Source organism: Carcharodon carcharias, chromosome 8, assembly GCF_017639515.1.
Source record: "Carcharodon carcharias isolate sCarCar2 chromosome 8, sCarCar2.pri, whole genome shotgun sequence".
Taxonomy (NCBI): Eukaryota; Metazoa; Chordata; class Chondrichthyes; order Lamniformes; family Lamnidae; genus Carcharodon; species Carcharodon carcharias.
This window is the reverse complement of record NC_054474.1, coordinates 158,043,686-158,058,448: the sequence shown is the minus strand read 5'-3', so window position 1 is coordinate 158,058,448 and position 14,763 is coordinate 158,043,686. Positions and strand designations below refer to the sequence as shown.

Genomic DNA, 14,763 nt, shown 5'->3' with positions numbered 1-14,763 from the left:
TCAAGCAATGATATCACTTTCTTTTAATTCATGCACAGGATGTGGGCTTTGCTGGCTGGGTCAGTATTTATAGCCCATCTGTAGTTGCCCTTGAGAAGGTGGTGGTGAGCTTCTCTGGGGCAAGATGATGAGACAGGCTCTAAGAGCTACCTCAGCTAGTATGGGGATTGAACCTGCACTGTTGGCATTATTCTGCACTATACTCTAGCCATTTAGCCAACTGAGCTAACCGATTTTCCCGCTATTATAATTAGTTGGGTTAATGTTGATCTAACCGAAAGCTTTCGTTCTTTAACTGCAGAAATTGTGTCTGTTAATGACTCAATAACTGTAACAGATGTATTAGGCATTGAACTTAATAGAGTTTTTCAAGCGAAGACACTGCATATGTGTTCATGGTAAAGTCGATGAGCTGTCTAACCGGGGAAGCCTCCGTGACACTGGCTAGCACAAACTGCAGTCCCTGATCTCAGGGAGCAGTCATCAGCATAGCAATAAACTGGTTACATTTCTCATTGATTTATTTCCTCTGAAGGTGGCAGAGACCAGTAGAGTCCGAGTCCTGAATGGCGGCCGTGTTCTGCGATTTCCAAAAGCCCGCAAAGGAGACTCCGGAGTGTATTCTTGCAACGCTGTTAATGTTGCCGGCACAGCCAAAAAACAGTTCAATCTACTGGTGCAGGGTAAGAATCAACAGTAATTTCCTCCCAAGCTCCACTCTTTGCGCCCTTCATTAACATAGAGTTGAAATAAAGATTCATCACAACCTCTGTTTCTCTGACTCATCCTACCCTGGCTCTCAAAGCTGTGGAACATGTTACTTTCCTCAGTTATTTTCCCTTCATCCAGTAATCTGTAAGCTTTTAAAAATTCACAGTTGGCATCATCAAATGTCCTCTGTCCAGCCTTGGCTGCACCCTTGGCCTCGGCCCTCTACTGATAGTTCCCAGTTTAAAAGGAAAAATGTTGTAATGTTTTGGTGACTGATAACTTTTGAACCTTGATCTGCATTTAGTACCTCCTGTGATCTTTGGATCTGGAGTCACTCAAGAAGTGGCCGTTTTGGTGAATTCTGAGCTGGAACTCGAGTGTCGCGCCAGCGGAGTCCCTTTTCCACACATTAGGTGGAGTAAGGATGGAGAGTGAGTATGGATAATGAGAAAAGTCTTGTTTTTTTCACCCTTCTCCCAAGGCAAGGCTGCCCCGTTGTTCTTCTGAGGGTGTTGACTCATTCCAAGGCATCAATTCACAGATCCAGCCTCCCTCTAACATACGACTATGTGTGCGAGCCTAATAAAATGATTCTCTAACGTTTCACCGCATGAGCCACTTAGGTGGGGCAAATGATTCCATAAAGCACCAATCAGACCTGCTCTGCTTGCCATCGCAAAGAACTCAACAGAATTAGTGGGAACTTATGGAAATTATAAATATTTTTCTGCATTTCAGCCACTCAATGTAATAAATTTATGTGCATTAATTTAATTAAATATTGCAAGTAAATTGTTAATTCATGCCAGAAGCAAAAGTATAGACATTTTCATAGTATAAACATTAATACTACAAAAGAACATGTTTATTTGAAACATCCTAATAAAATCATTACAATAATCTTCTACCGAGAAACTAATATTTATTTAACATCTATATTCATCAAATAACGTCAACAATAATGTTAATCCTGCGTTTAAAACAGCATTGGTATTCACCGCACTTCTGATGACTTGTACTGTGTAGGCGAGAGCTGGTCTGGTTGTGTGACTTCACGCAAGTGTTAAAACTGAGGGTTCTGGCCTGTTCTCCTGTCTGGTTCTGTGGGCCACACTTTGAGAACTACTGTCTAGGAAAGAGAGTACACCTACATACATATATTACAAGGAATAATGGACCCTGTATACATCGTAGAAAATATTGTCTGCTGTATATGTTAAAGAAATTCTGTACATAATATGGAGAAGGATGCATATTTAGTATTCTGTGCTCGATGTGCCATTTAGGGAGTTTATGGTGTAGTAGTAATGTCCCTGGGCTAATAATTCATAAACCCAGCCTAATGCTCAGGGGACATGGGTTCAAATCCCACCATGGTAACTGAAGGAATTTAAATTCAATTAATAAATCTGGAATATAAAGCTGGTCTCAGTAATGGTGACTATAATAACTATCATCAACGGTTGTACAAACCATCTGGCTCACTCACCTCCTTTGGGGAAGGAAATCTGTCATCCTTACCCGATCTGGTCTAGATGTGACCCCAGACCCACAGCAATGTCATTGACTCTTAACTGCCCTCTGAAATGGCCTAAGAAGCCACTCAGTTCAAGGGAAATTAGGGATGGACAACAAATGCTGGCCTTGCCAGTGATGCCCACATCCCATGGAAAAATAAAAAAAATACTTGATATATAACCCATCTTGTATTATGGTAAAGAAAAACATGTATATGGACTGCAGAGGTTCAAGAAGGCAGCTCACCACCACAGCCTCAAGGGCTATTAGGGATGGACAATAAGTGCTGGCCTAGCCAGCGACGCCCACATCCCATAAATGAATTAAAAAATATATAATAGAGAACATAAGAAAAAAATATAATAGAGAACAACATAGCACACATAAATAGATGATAAAGAGCTGGGCAAACAGTGTGTGTTAGTTTTAAAATTAGTTTATGTGATTGTAAAATCACGTTTAAGGATGGATGATTTATTGCGAAGGTTATCTGGACTGTGATGTACTGAAAGCTTGGCTTGATACTGTAGCTAGTGTGTGTGTTGTGTGTGTGGGGAGAAACTGTACCTCCTGCATATAGTTATCTGTTTAACTGTTCAATTGTGTTTTATTTTTGATTATTAGGCCCCTGTCTCTGGGTACCCAACATGCGGAGTTTACAGAAGAGGGGCAGACATTACGGATTCAGACAGCTGGCCTCATCGATCAGGGCCTCTATCAATGCATTGCCCTGAACTCAGCTGGACAGCAGAGCAAACACTTCAAAGTTAATGTTTACGGTATGGAATGAAACAGCATCTCTCTGCTCTGAATGATTCTGTTTGCAGGTCACTTCCTTTCCCTGCAACTATTTATCTTTCTAAGTACCTACTGGTCAAGATTCATATCGTGCTAAAGTTGGCAAGCAATTATTTTATTAACAACAGACCTGGAGCATCTTCCTGCACTTTAGAGTAACAGGCTAAACTCTCGGTATTTCACAGTGGATCATACACTGTTAAGGCTTAATTCTACAGTCACATTCAGTTCAGCAGCCTGCTGCCTGAGTTTGGAGTCTGAACTGATTCCTTTTGGCTGTGTTTGCCATTTTCAATGGCCTGGAAAGACTGAGTCCAATTGTGAGGGCCCTCTTGCAAATAAATGAGAGAGAGGGAGAGAGATTGTAAAGAGAGGGAGTGTGAGAGAGAAAGAGAGTGGAAGGGAAAGCAAAGAGTGAGGGAGAGAGACAATAGAGGGATTGGATGGACAATGAAGGGGGAAGACTAAAGGCAGATGGAGGGTGTGACAATGGGGAGAGAGGAAGAGGAGACAGCAGGTAGAAGAGAGTAAGGAAATAGGTTGATAAAAGGATGGAGAAACAACAGAGAGCAGGAGAGATCAAGCTGACAGGCAGCATAACACAGCAGAAATAGAGGCAATATAGGGAGTGTGGAGAGATGAAAGAGGGAGGGAAGAAGAGAGAAAGGGGGAGACAATGAAGCTGGGAAGGAGTGGTACAACAGGGAGAAATGGCAGATATAAAAAATTGCTCTTGCAGTTTATGTGCTGTTGGCAAGGCTGCACTTACCCATCCCTAATTGCCCAAGAAAGGTGGTGGTAAGCCTTCCCCTTGAACCCACCATCACCATCTTAAGACGACTAAGGATAATAAACGCGGCCTGAGCATAACCTTGGAGCAGTGTACCCTGTATATCTGTACTGAGAATGCACAGAGAAACTAATAGATACACTTATACATTTACCCTTGTTAATGTCAAGGAAAAGCTGACTGCGAGGGATCAGGAATAGAGGAAGAATCCGAGAGTGCTGCAAACCTGACAGCACACCCCACACAGTTCCAGTGTTTGCAGTTCTCTCAGGTTTCTGGCACTGTGACCTGTCAGAGTGTTTAGTATTGAGTTTGGAGTTGTGACTTAATGTCCACTGGGGACCCACTGGAGACAGCAGCAGCTCATTTCACATCAACTGAGTCATCGGACAGGAGGCAGCTTTGTGTAGGCTGGATTTGGACTGGGATTCAATTCTTTGACAGCGTTGAAGCTTGCCTGTTTTTGTTGAGTGGGCCTGGGGAGTTTACAGCCAGACTGCGAGATGAAAGATTAGCTTTTGACCATTGGTATTTGGCATTACTGACAGGATAACGTCAACCTCATTTTTGGAAGCTGCCCCCTTCCCACCTGCCCTGACAGCTGTGTGACTGACCGAGTATATACACAGCCTACTGCAGTACCGCTTGTAACTGCTGGTTAAGAGAAGCTCAGGCCCACCAAGTCTAATTCTCCCCTTGAATTTTTTTCTCACTCCCCTTCCCTGAGAGATGGAGCAGCTTCCAGTTGGCATTTTTCTACTTGTGAACTGAGGAAACGAGACAGAACTCTCCACTTGGACATGCCCTCCATGAAGCAAGCAGTAGCAAGTCAACCAGCCATTAGGTCCACCCAACACCTGCCGAAGTTGAAAGCTCCAGCCTTCATCCTATCTGGGCATTGGAGGATGGGGGGAGAGCAGCTCCGTGGCCCCAACACCCACCACCACAACAACCCCCCCTCCCCCACCCCCCCACCCCCCCGCAACCCCACTCCATCACTTTGACTGAAAATGGATTTTACCTGGTTGCAAATTCTAATCCTACCGCAGTGCAAATTAATAATTGTGCTGTCAGCCCGCTGGCTTTCAGAAAGTTCCAATCTGTTCAGAGGTAATCCCTGATGGGGAAGCATTTGAGGTGTTATAATTGGCCTTAATATTCATGGAATAAGAAAGTGTAAATGTCAGCCAGAGTCTCTGTTCTGTACTACCATAAAATGGCTTGTGTGGAGATGAGATCCAGGTAGGTTTTAGGTCCAATTACTGTCCCCGCTTGGACTGTTTTTTACTGCACTCACGATCTAGGCAAAAACACTGAGCTAATGGTTATTTTAAAGTGAACATCAGTCCAGTGTTCAGGGATTGAAACACAGCCAATGACTGAACTGTTTAAACATCTCACACCTAATGCTTTCTGTCAGTGCTCAGAGATGATCTTCCACTCCCCTCGGGAGCTGCTACCCTTGGATTGACTCTCAGGATCTTGCCCTGTCACAATCAACATACACTTGACATTCTGCTAGACATCTGCAGTCCATCTGGATAATGCTCAGCCAGAACATGGGATTGACTTGTCTCCTTCCAATCGGCAGAGATCAGTGCTGGTTTTGAACCCATCTTTGCTTGGTGCTCCCACAAACTTTGTCCTTACTCTCCAGGTGGAGCTGGGGTATAGTTTGACAATTGCTGGCTGCCATATGGTAACATGCCCAACTGATTATTTTTCATACGTTGGCTCAGACAGTCAGTATTCACAATCTATTCCATCATGGATTATGTGACTGTTGAAAATAACCTTTATTGCACCCTCCCCTACTCTGCCCCAACCATTGCACATTCCAGTAGGTCTCATTAATCACAATGTAGAACAGGAACATTGGCTAATTTCTCTCCCCCACTCCACTCTCAATCCAGGATCATCATGCTCAATTTTAACATCTTCTCCCCCGCTAACTCAGCATAGACGGCTCGTTGAATGCTGGGCTTTCCTTGTCTGGTTTTATTCCACATACCGGTTTAACCGTTGTTTATATTGAACACATCATGAAGTGATCAAAGGTGAATGTGGTTCACATATAATCACAACTTCAGCCCCACAGCACCGACCAGCCCCATGCTAACACAAAATGCTGACGAGTGCTTATGAAGTGAATGGGCAGAACTGTGGTAAATGGATTTCAGTGTAGGCAAATGGGAGGTCATCCACTTTGGAGCTAAGTAGGCTAGGACAGGATACTTTCCAAATAGTGAAAAGCTAGAAACAGTGGAGGTTCAAAGAGACTTGGGGACCCTTAAATATAGATCATTGAACTGTCATGGACAGGTACAGAAACTAATCAAAAAATTAATGGAATGCTGGTCTTTTGTATCCAGAGGAGTAGAGGGGAGTAGAAGCTATGCAAAGCCCTGATTAGATCGCATCTGGAGTACTAAGAGCAGTTCTATACTTGAGGAAGAATATATTGGCCTTGGATGGAATCTCCTGTAGTGATACCTGGATTCCAAGGATTAAATTATAATTAGAGATTACACAAAATGGGGTTGTATTCCTGGGAATTCAGGAGGTTAAGGGGTGATTTGGTGGAAGTTTCAAGATATCAAAGGCAAGTTTTAGAGCAGATAGAGAGAAACTTCTTTAAGTTGTTGAGTCTAGGACTAAGGGACATAGGAATAGGAGTAGCTCTTCAAGCCTGATCGTCCATTCAATGAAATCGTGGCTGATCTACGACCTAACTCCAAATACCCACCTCTGCCCCATATTGCTTAATACACTTGGTTAACAAAAATCTAACAATCACAGATTTAAAATGAGTGATTAATCTAGTATGCTTTGCCATTTGTGGAAGACCTGTGCCACCCTTTGTGTGTAGAAATCTTTCCCAATTTCACCCCTGAAAGGCCGGCTCTAATTGTTTGGACTATGGGCCCTAGTCCTAGAATCCCCAGCCAGCATTGTCTAAAAATGAGAGCCAGGCTTTTCAGGATTGCAATTAAGAAACACTTCTACACACAAAGGACAATAGAAATTTGGAACCCTCTTCTGCAAATGGCAATCCATGCTAGATCAATTAAGTTTTAAACTGAGATAGGTTTTTGTTAACCAAAGGCATTGAGGGATATGGGGTAAATGAGGGTATATGGAGTTAGGTCACAGGTCAACCATGATTCAATTGAATGGCAGAACAGGGTCGAAGGGCTGAATGGCCTCCTCCTGTTCCTATTTCTCTATGATTTCTATGACAATGAACACAATGGTGTTACATCTCGCTGCTCTGAGAAATGCCAAAATGACATCTGTTACTGTTGTGCTAACTCCCAACACTTTTGTGCTTAAGAACAAAAATAATTTCCTTCAGCACACCGTGTTTCCTATAAACTGGAACATGCTGTAAGTAGAACAGCCTTCCTGGATTAACAATCATCTATAATTGTGATAGCTACCTCTGGAGACTATGTAGAACTCTCAATATTCTACTTCAATAGGCAAAAAACAATCACGCAGACAGACCAATGTTTGTTAAAGCTAAGACCCTCATGTATTTACAGGCAGAATAGTACCTAGGAGCAGGGAGGTACAGTCAAGCAAGAATGTGCACAAAATTTTGAAACAAGTAAAGATAGAATCAATCCACAGAAGGTTAAAATACCTTTTTTTGAATGTATTTTTTACATAACTTGATAAATGGCAGGAACTTCAGATAAAACAGCTGTTCACAAGTCTGCATAATACAATGACCTATGTTGTTGAATTGGTTCACAGTTGTGGGGTGATTGATGTCAAGGAAATTCTTTCTTGTTACAGTCAGACATTTGAAGTCAGCCCTCACACTTTGTGAGGTGACACATTACTGTCTAGATGTTACTGATTTCCCCCAATCATCATTTAATGCTTAGGTAGTTGGAGGGATTAGTTATCATCAATCTCTGTAAATTAACATTCGATTTGAACTGCTTTGAGCACCAAACTTTATTTCTGACATAGCTAATTTCTTAATGAAGGGATGCGCTTGAGAGGCTCCATCAGGAAGAAGCAAGTCTCATTGAATTGGCTTCTAGCCTATTGCATGTATTAGTCAGTATTGCCATAGGTCCAATTGGATTCCTCGAGCGACACAGCTGAATAAATCCTTTTTTATTTGTAAATAGAATTTACTCTATCTACCTGAAACTTAAAATCTAACGTACAAAATTATTTCTATTTATTCACAGCAAAGTGACAATCATAATTACTGTACACGATGGTGGAATTATATTGACGCTTGTACAAAGGTCTTTGGGATGATAGCAACAGCGGGATTTTCCACACCCAGTCTTCCAGTCCCGCCGCAAGTCAATGGACTTCTGGCTGGGGCTCCGCCTTGCCCACGGCAGGTCCCATCCATGGCCCAAGAATCTACTGAGCTGTGTCTTTAATTGAGAACCAAGCCTTGAGAATTTTGCGGTATTGTGATTCGAGATTGCGTGTATACATAACACAGCAATATGAAAATTGAGTGGTCTGAATATTTTCGTGAAAACATGACAAATGTTGAATGTTCTCTGGCAAGACTGAGACAGAACGCTCCCTGTGTAATTGGATTCCTAACTTACGACAGCGAATATATATCACGAGTACTTCATTTGCTATAAGATGCCAAGAGGCCGTGGAAGCCGCTGTATAAATACAAGATAAATACAAAGTTGTTCTTTCTTTTTCCCTAGTTCCTCCCACAATCCGAGAAGCCAATGATACCAAAGAGCTGACTGTCCAGTTGAACAGCCATGCCAGTCTACAGTGTGATGTGCATGGAATTCCTGTCCCAGGCATTACATGGCTGAAGGACGGCCGTCCAATTGTATCCAGCTCCAAAATGATGTATGTTGAAAGAGGACAGTTTCTGCAGGTGAACAAGGCACAGGCATCCGATGCAGGATGGTACATGTGCCGTGCAAGGAACATCGCAGGGACAATGGAAAAGTCATACAAAGTACGGGTTTATGGTAAGCTCCCAGCCTCACTGGGGTGCCACAGGGCTCCAGCGGTGAGTAATTATGGAATTTTGTAAGGCTACATTCCCAGCATAGAGACTTATTCAACAGGATTGCAGAATGCAGAACAAAAACAGAATTACCTGGAAAAACTCAGCAGGTCTGGCAGCATCGGCGGAGAAGAAAAGAGTTGACGTTTCGAGTCCTCATGACCCTTCGACAGAACTTGAGTTCGAGTCCAAGAAAGAGTTGAAATATAAGCTGGTTTAAGGTGTGTGTGTGGGGGGGGCGGAGAGATAGAGAGAGAGAGAGGTGGAGGGGGTGTGTGGTTGTAGGGACAAACAAGCAGTGATAGAAGCAGATCATCAAAAGATGTCAACGACAATAGTACAATAGAACACATGGGTGTTAAAGTTAAAGTTGGTGATATTATCTAAACGAATGTGCTAATTAAGAATGGATGGTAGGGCACTCAAGGTATAGCTCTAGTGGGGTTTTTTTTTAAATAATGGAAATAGGTGGGAAAAGGAAAATCTTTATAATTTATTGGAAAAAAAAGGAAGGGGGAAACAGAAAGAGGGTGGGGATGGGGGAGGGAGCTCACAACCTAAAGTTGTTGAATTCAATATTCAGTCCAGAAGGCTGTAAAGTGCCTAGTCGAAAGATGAGATGTTGTTCCTCCAGTTTGCGTTGGGCTTCACTGGAACAATGCAGCAAGCCAAGGACAGACATGTGGGCAAGAGATATCTGGCATGCTTCTCCAGAACTCTTGACTTTTGCCCATTGGCACAAGTAGATTCTTGCAAAATCCATACTTAGCTTTCATGTGCTGACCCCCTGTGAAAGTAAGCTGAAATATATCATTCAGCCAGCTCTCCTTTGTTTCTAATTCTCCAGTTTGAGCATTGGAAACACACATGGCAGACACATTCTCCATTATACAATGTAGAAAGCATGATGCTCCTGGTTCATATGTTTATATGAACCTTACTGAACAGCAGCTAATTATATATATATAATATATAAAATGAATATATATATATATTTATATATCTATATATAAAATATGTATAGATATAAAAAATAAGAAATAGTTACTGCTCTTTATTTCAATCAGTGCCAGCACTTGGTAAACTCCCTGGCATTAGTAGTCAAATGCACTTATTATCTATTTCAATTAAAATGATGCCCAAGTAATTGTGATATAAAACTATGGAAAATTCCTGCCAAAACTCAATGGACTTTTTGCTGCTTCGCCACATTTTCCCTCCCACCTGTGACAGGTCCTGCCATGGGGTGGGATCAGAAAATCCCAGCCTATATTACAGAAAATAGCACATAAACCTACAACCAAAACGACAACCAGGAGCTCAGAGGAATGATCAGATAAGCTGGCGTTCGCAAGCAATAGCCCATAGACTAAGTAAGATTATTAATGGTATAGAGAATATAACAGTACAAGGCAAAAAATTCCGATTCAACATTGTGAAGAACAAACTCAAAGCAAACGCTAGAATATCTGGCAGGATAGGTGGTTAAGGTTATGTTATCATTGTGTGGTGCGATGACTGGCCTGGAATAATTTGTGCGGAGCGTGTTTAAATTTCAATTGATTTGTGATTTCATTGCTCCTCATACGTGGCTACCCTCTTTTCAATGGGCTGTTCCACATGGTATTTGTTGTTGAACACACGAGTGGAGCAGTTCACCTGAGTAAAGGTGAGCAAGAGCTCACCCGATGACTGGTGGATTAATGCATTGCTGAGTATGGTAGGCCCATAACAGAAGGATAATGCAAGGTTCCACCCTCGAAGTGTGCTGAATTCACTGGCTGCGGCGGGAACATGGGACTAGAATTGGACTCAGTGCACCTGGGCCAGAACAGGAAAAAAAAAACCAGGTTCCCACTCATGATTACTACTGATTGACTTCCTGCAGATGGTGGTTGAGGATAGGTATCCTTCCTTCCTCGACCACCAACCTCAGGCAATTATTCTGCCAGAACTCACTGTCAAAGCTCAGTCTTGAAGAACAGCCACACTGAATGTTTGGTAGCACCTATATTTCAGCTGAGGGAAAATCCACTTCACTGGTTTCCAATGGTTTTCCGGTACTTCTTAGTTCATGGTTTTACATCACCTGGAGGGGAGTTAGTGGATTGCTTACTCATGGTATTGAACAGTCTTGCAACTTAAGGTGAAGTTGACAATAACTCAACAGCACCGGGCACATCAAACAATTAAAATTAGTGTCCGGCTGCTCATTTTCAACTATTAGTAACCCATTTGGCTGCCTCTTTTCACCATGTGATAATCTGTAATTGTTGCAATGAAGCTTCTGTGGAAAATGTGCTGAAAGTTAAACAGTACAAACAGTCAGGCTCGGTTCTGTACGCTCGCAAACAGCTTGGCACACCAAGCAAAACTGAGCTGGTAAATCAGAACATACCCAGAGAGAAAAGCCTCACATATGAACAGAGAGCATAGTGGGTGACACCTCCCAAGCAATGCATACAGACTGTGCAAGGATCTTTGTCACATGGCAATGTTACCATTGTCCTGTTGTTGGGTTTTTGCTGCTCTCACTGATGTTGGAGCATCAATCATGCCAGTGTGTTAATGTTGCCCCTTTTTTTGCCCTCTTTAGTTCCACCCAATATTGAAGGTAGCTCGGGCCACCCATTGAAGACAAAGGCAACGGTTGGTCATTCTTTGACGTTAAGGTGTCCCTCAAGTGGTTACCCTCCTCCTGTCCTCTCTTGGCTCAAAGATGGTGTCCCATTGACGAGCAGTGACAGAATACAGTTCCTGGCTGAAGGAAAGACCCTTAAGATTGAGAATGTTGGAGAGAGTGATGCTGGCACCTATATATGTGTGGCTACCAATGCTGCTGGAGAACAGCACCTTCAATACACTGTCGACATCTTAGGTAAGAAAACTCTATTGTCATCTTCAGGGCCTCAAGGGAAGGATCAGTACTGTTAAGAGACCAGTTGATGCAGAGGATTTGCGCCCTGCCCTGTGTCTTCTAGGATGTAGGTTTAATCTAGAAGGCAAGAGCAGCAGATGCCTGGGAACACCACCACTTGTAAGTTCCCCTCCAAGCCACGTGCCATCCTGACTTGGAAATATATCACTGTTCCTTCGCTGTTGCTGGGTCAAAATCTTGGAACTCGCTCCCCGCGGGAGCACCAACATTGCATGTACTGCAGCTGTTCAAGAAGGCAGCTCAGCACCACATTTTCAAGGGCAGTTAGGGATGTGCAATAAATGCTGGCCTTGCCAGTGATGCCCACATCCTGTGAAAGATTAAAGAAAATGTCCAGGTGGACGGCTGTAGGAGTTAAGGGTATGAGGGAGATGAGATTAGAGGGTTATGCTGTTAAGAGTTAGATGAGGATGGATGGAAGGGGGCTCCAGTGGAGCATAGATGGTGGCATGTGCTTACTATGTTCTTAATAATAGAAGCAGGAGTAGGCCATTTGGCCCTTTGAGCCTGCTCCACCATTCAATGTGACATGTAATTCTTTGGAAATAATAAACCTGATACCAGGGATGGTTTCATTGATTTTGGGAAGAATGGTTCCTTATCTGTTGAGTTCCCAGTCTTGCTAAGAAGATAGACAGAGTGAAGCTCACACCCTTCCCCACAGGGAAGATGGAAGAACTGGAGGAAGTCTCTCCTCTAGTTGCTGTTATGTATAGCCCAGCATCTGCTTAAGGCATTTGGTTCAGACAATCTGATGACGAAGTGACTTATTTGAATGCACAGTACATGATGAGCAAGAGAATTGGCTGGACTTAGAGAGATTGTTTATAAATGAACGCCATTCAAAATACTGCTGTCATTTGCACAACAGTGCCTCCACAGCTGCTGACTGGAGAATCTTCTCATGTGACTGTGACTGTTGATAATCCCCTGGAACTGACGTGTCAAGTAACCGGTCACCCGCCACCAAAAATAACGTGAGTTCCCATTCCATTTTGTTGTTCCACTTAATTACTGATACATGTTGGTTAACGGTAAACATGTTGTGCCTGCCTGGTACAGTTTTGACATATCTGATGATAGGTTGTTGCATCTCACTGTTACAATGCAGAAATGCAGTAAATCAGAACCGATGGAACTGTGTCAGCCAGTGTTCAGTCTCCCAACACCTTCAGGGAGTTTTGGAAATAGTGTATGCCTCATATACATTGGAGCACTGCATGGCTATATATCTGCCTTCCCTTTGGCAAGACCATCATTCAGTACAGGGTCTATTGTCTAAAATATCTGAAAGTCATTTTGTGCCCTTTTCCTTTGAGTCAGTAGTTGACCTCACCATACCTCTTAGCAGTCACGTAGACAGGCAAGTATGGTCAGGTAACAGCTCACAAATTAGTCACACTGAATTCAGATGTTTGATATGATTCACTGCCTAAATCTGCTGTCTGAGTATTATTGTTTACCAATATTCATGTATATGTAACACTGTTACCAGTACAATAATGTTATTCTCCAGAAAGCCAGTTGGTGAAAGGTAAAACTGGAGCCAATCTTTATATATTTTTATAAGCATTTATTTGCAGATTTACACATTACAAGTATGCATCTCCTAACCCAGCAACCACAATTTCAGTCTGTGTATATTTATAGGGGCACAAATGAATCCCCAGTTCATGCCCACCATCTGCATATAACCAAACACAATCAATATACAGTTAACAGTATTTATGCAACACTGTCTACCAATACTAGTGTATATGCAACATTATTTACCAATATACTTGACTATGTATCGTTCTCTATCATTCCTCCTGTGTGGGTTGGCTTGGCCTCAGACAAATCAAGTTAATATTTTTATGAGTATTCGGCTGTGTCCCATTCTAACCTAATGGAGCCTTGATTCTTATCTCCTGGACATTAGATGGCTGAGGAACAACGTTCCACTCACTGAGCTCGACGGTGCCCGGGTGTCAGCTGACCAGAACAAACTTTTTATTCCCCGTTTGAAGTTGGTGGATGTCGGTCGTTATGTCTGCGTGGCCAGAAATGAAGCAGGGGAAAGGAGAGGAGAATTTGATGTCACAGTTCATGGTACAATACTTCCCTTTCAAACCCATGCCAGTTTATTGACAATTTTGTTGTCATGGAGATTCATGTTTTGTGAGTGTTATGATTGAAACTGCTTACCCCTGCGTCAGTGGAGTAATATTCCAGGATGTGCAGCAATCTGCTGAATTCTGGAATTACTTTAAAGACTCGATTAAGGAGTTCCACACCATTAAGTTTAATAGCTCTTTGATAAATGTGACATTTGTATTCCTTCCCAAGGATACATAAAACTGAAAGTTGTAAAGAGGTAAAAAGAGGAAAGGCCATTACACACATCTGAGCCCATGCTTATCCCAAATCACAAACCAAAGTAATCTAGGAGTCTGTCCCACTGATTTCATGACCTAAAAATGTTCAGACTTTTGCCTCCCCTCAACCCAAAAGATAAATAAAGCAAAGCTTTAATATTATTGTTGTACGTTCTCTTGTATCCGGTGTCAAAGGCCATGTCTGAAAGCTCACTCCTATGAATTGGGCTTTATATCTTTATGCACCCAGTCTCTGGCAATATAGCAAGCCTTGGGGTTTGGCAGAGACCCTCATCATAGAATAAGTCTGTGGTTCCAGGGACTACCCCTGGAGGATCAGCAATTTCTGCCCTTGGGATGACAATAACCCAAAATAGCTTTGCAATGAATCATTATTAACATATAAATTTCAACTTTTTTCCCAGCTAGCTGGTTTGACCTGAGGCTAGATAAATAACGAAATGCACAATTTTTAGCAAACGTGGATTTAACCCTGAAGTACTGAGATGAAGGCAGATCAAAAATACGCCATAGAGAAAATATTACATTTTGTCACCTCCCATATTATGTGCCTGATATAGTTGCCTTCTTTGGTGTGGCATTTCCTAACAATCGGCATTAATCAAGTATCTCA

General features: G+C 42.4%; 1 protein-coding gene across 1 annotated transcript in view; it reads left to right on the top strand.

Moving 5' to 3' along the window:
* Positions 1-14,763, top strand: part of LOC121281526 (hemicentin-1-like) — a 566,775-nt gene that overhangs the window by 326,583 nt on the left and 225,429 nt on the right. The window contains exons 28-35 of the mRNA XM_041194473.1: positions 536-683; positions 1,016-1,142; positions 2,854-3,008; positions 8,518-8,796; positions 11,431-11,712; positions 12,644-12,749; positions 13,694-13,863; positions 14,101-14,128. Coding sequence (XP_041050407.1) covers positions 536-683; positions 1,016-1,142; positions 2,854-3,008; positions 8,518-8,796; positions 11,431-11,712; positions 12,644-12,749; positions 13,694-13,863; positions 14,101-14,128 — 1,295 coding nt within the window. The remainder of the gene's footprint in view (positions 1-535; positions 684-1,015; positions 1,143-2,853; positions 3,009-8,517; positions 8,797-11,430; positions 11,713-12,643; positions 12,750-13,693; positions 13,864-14,100; positions 14,129-14,763) is intronic.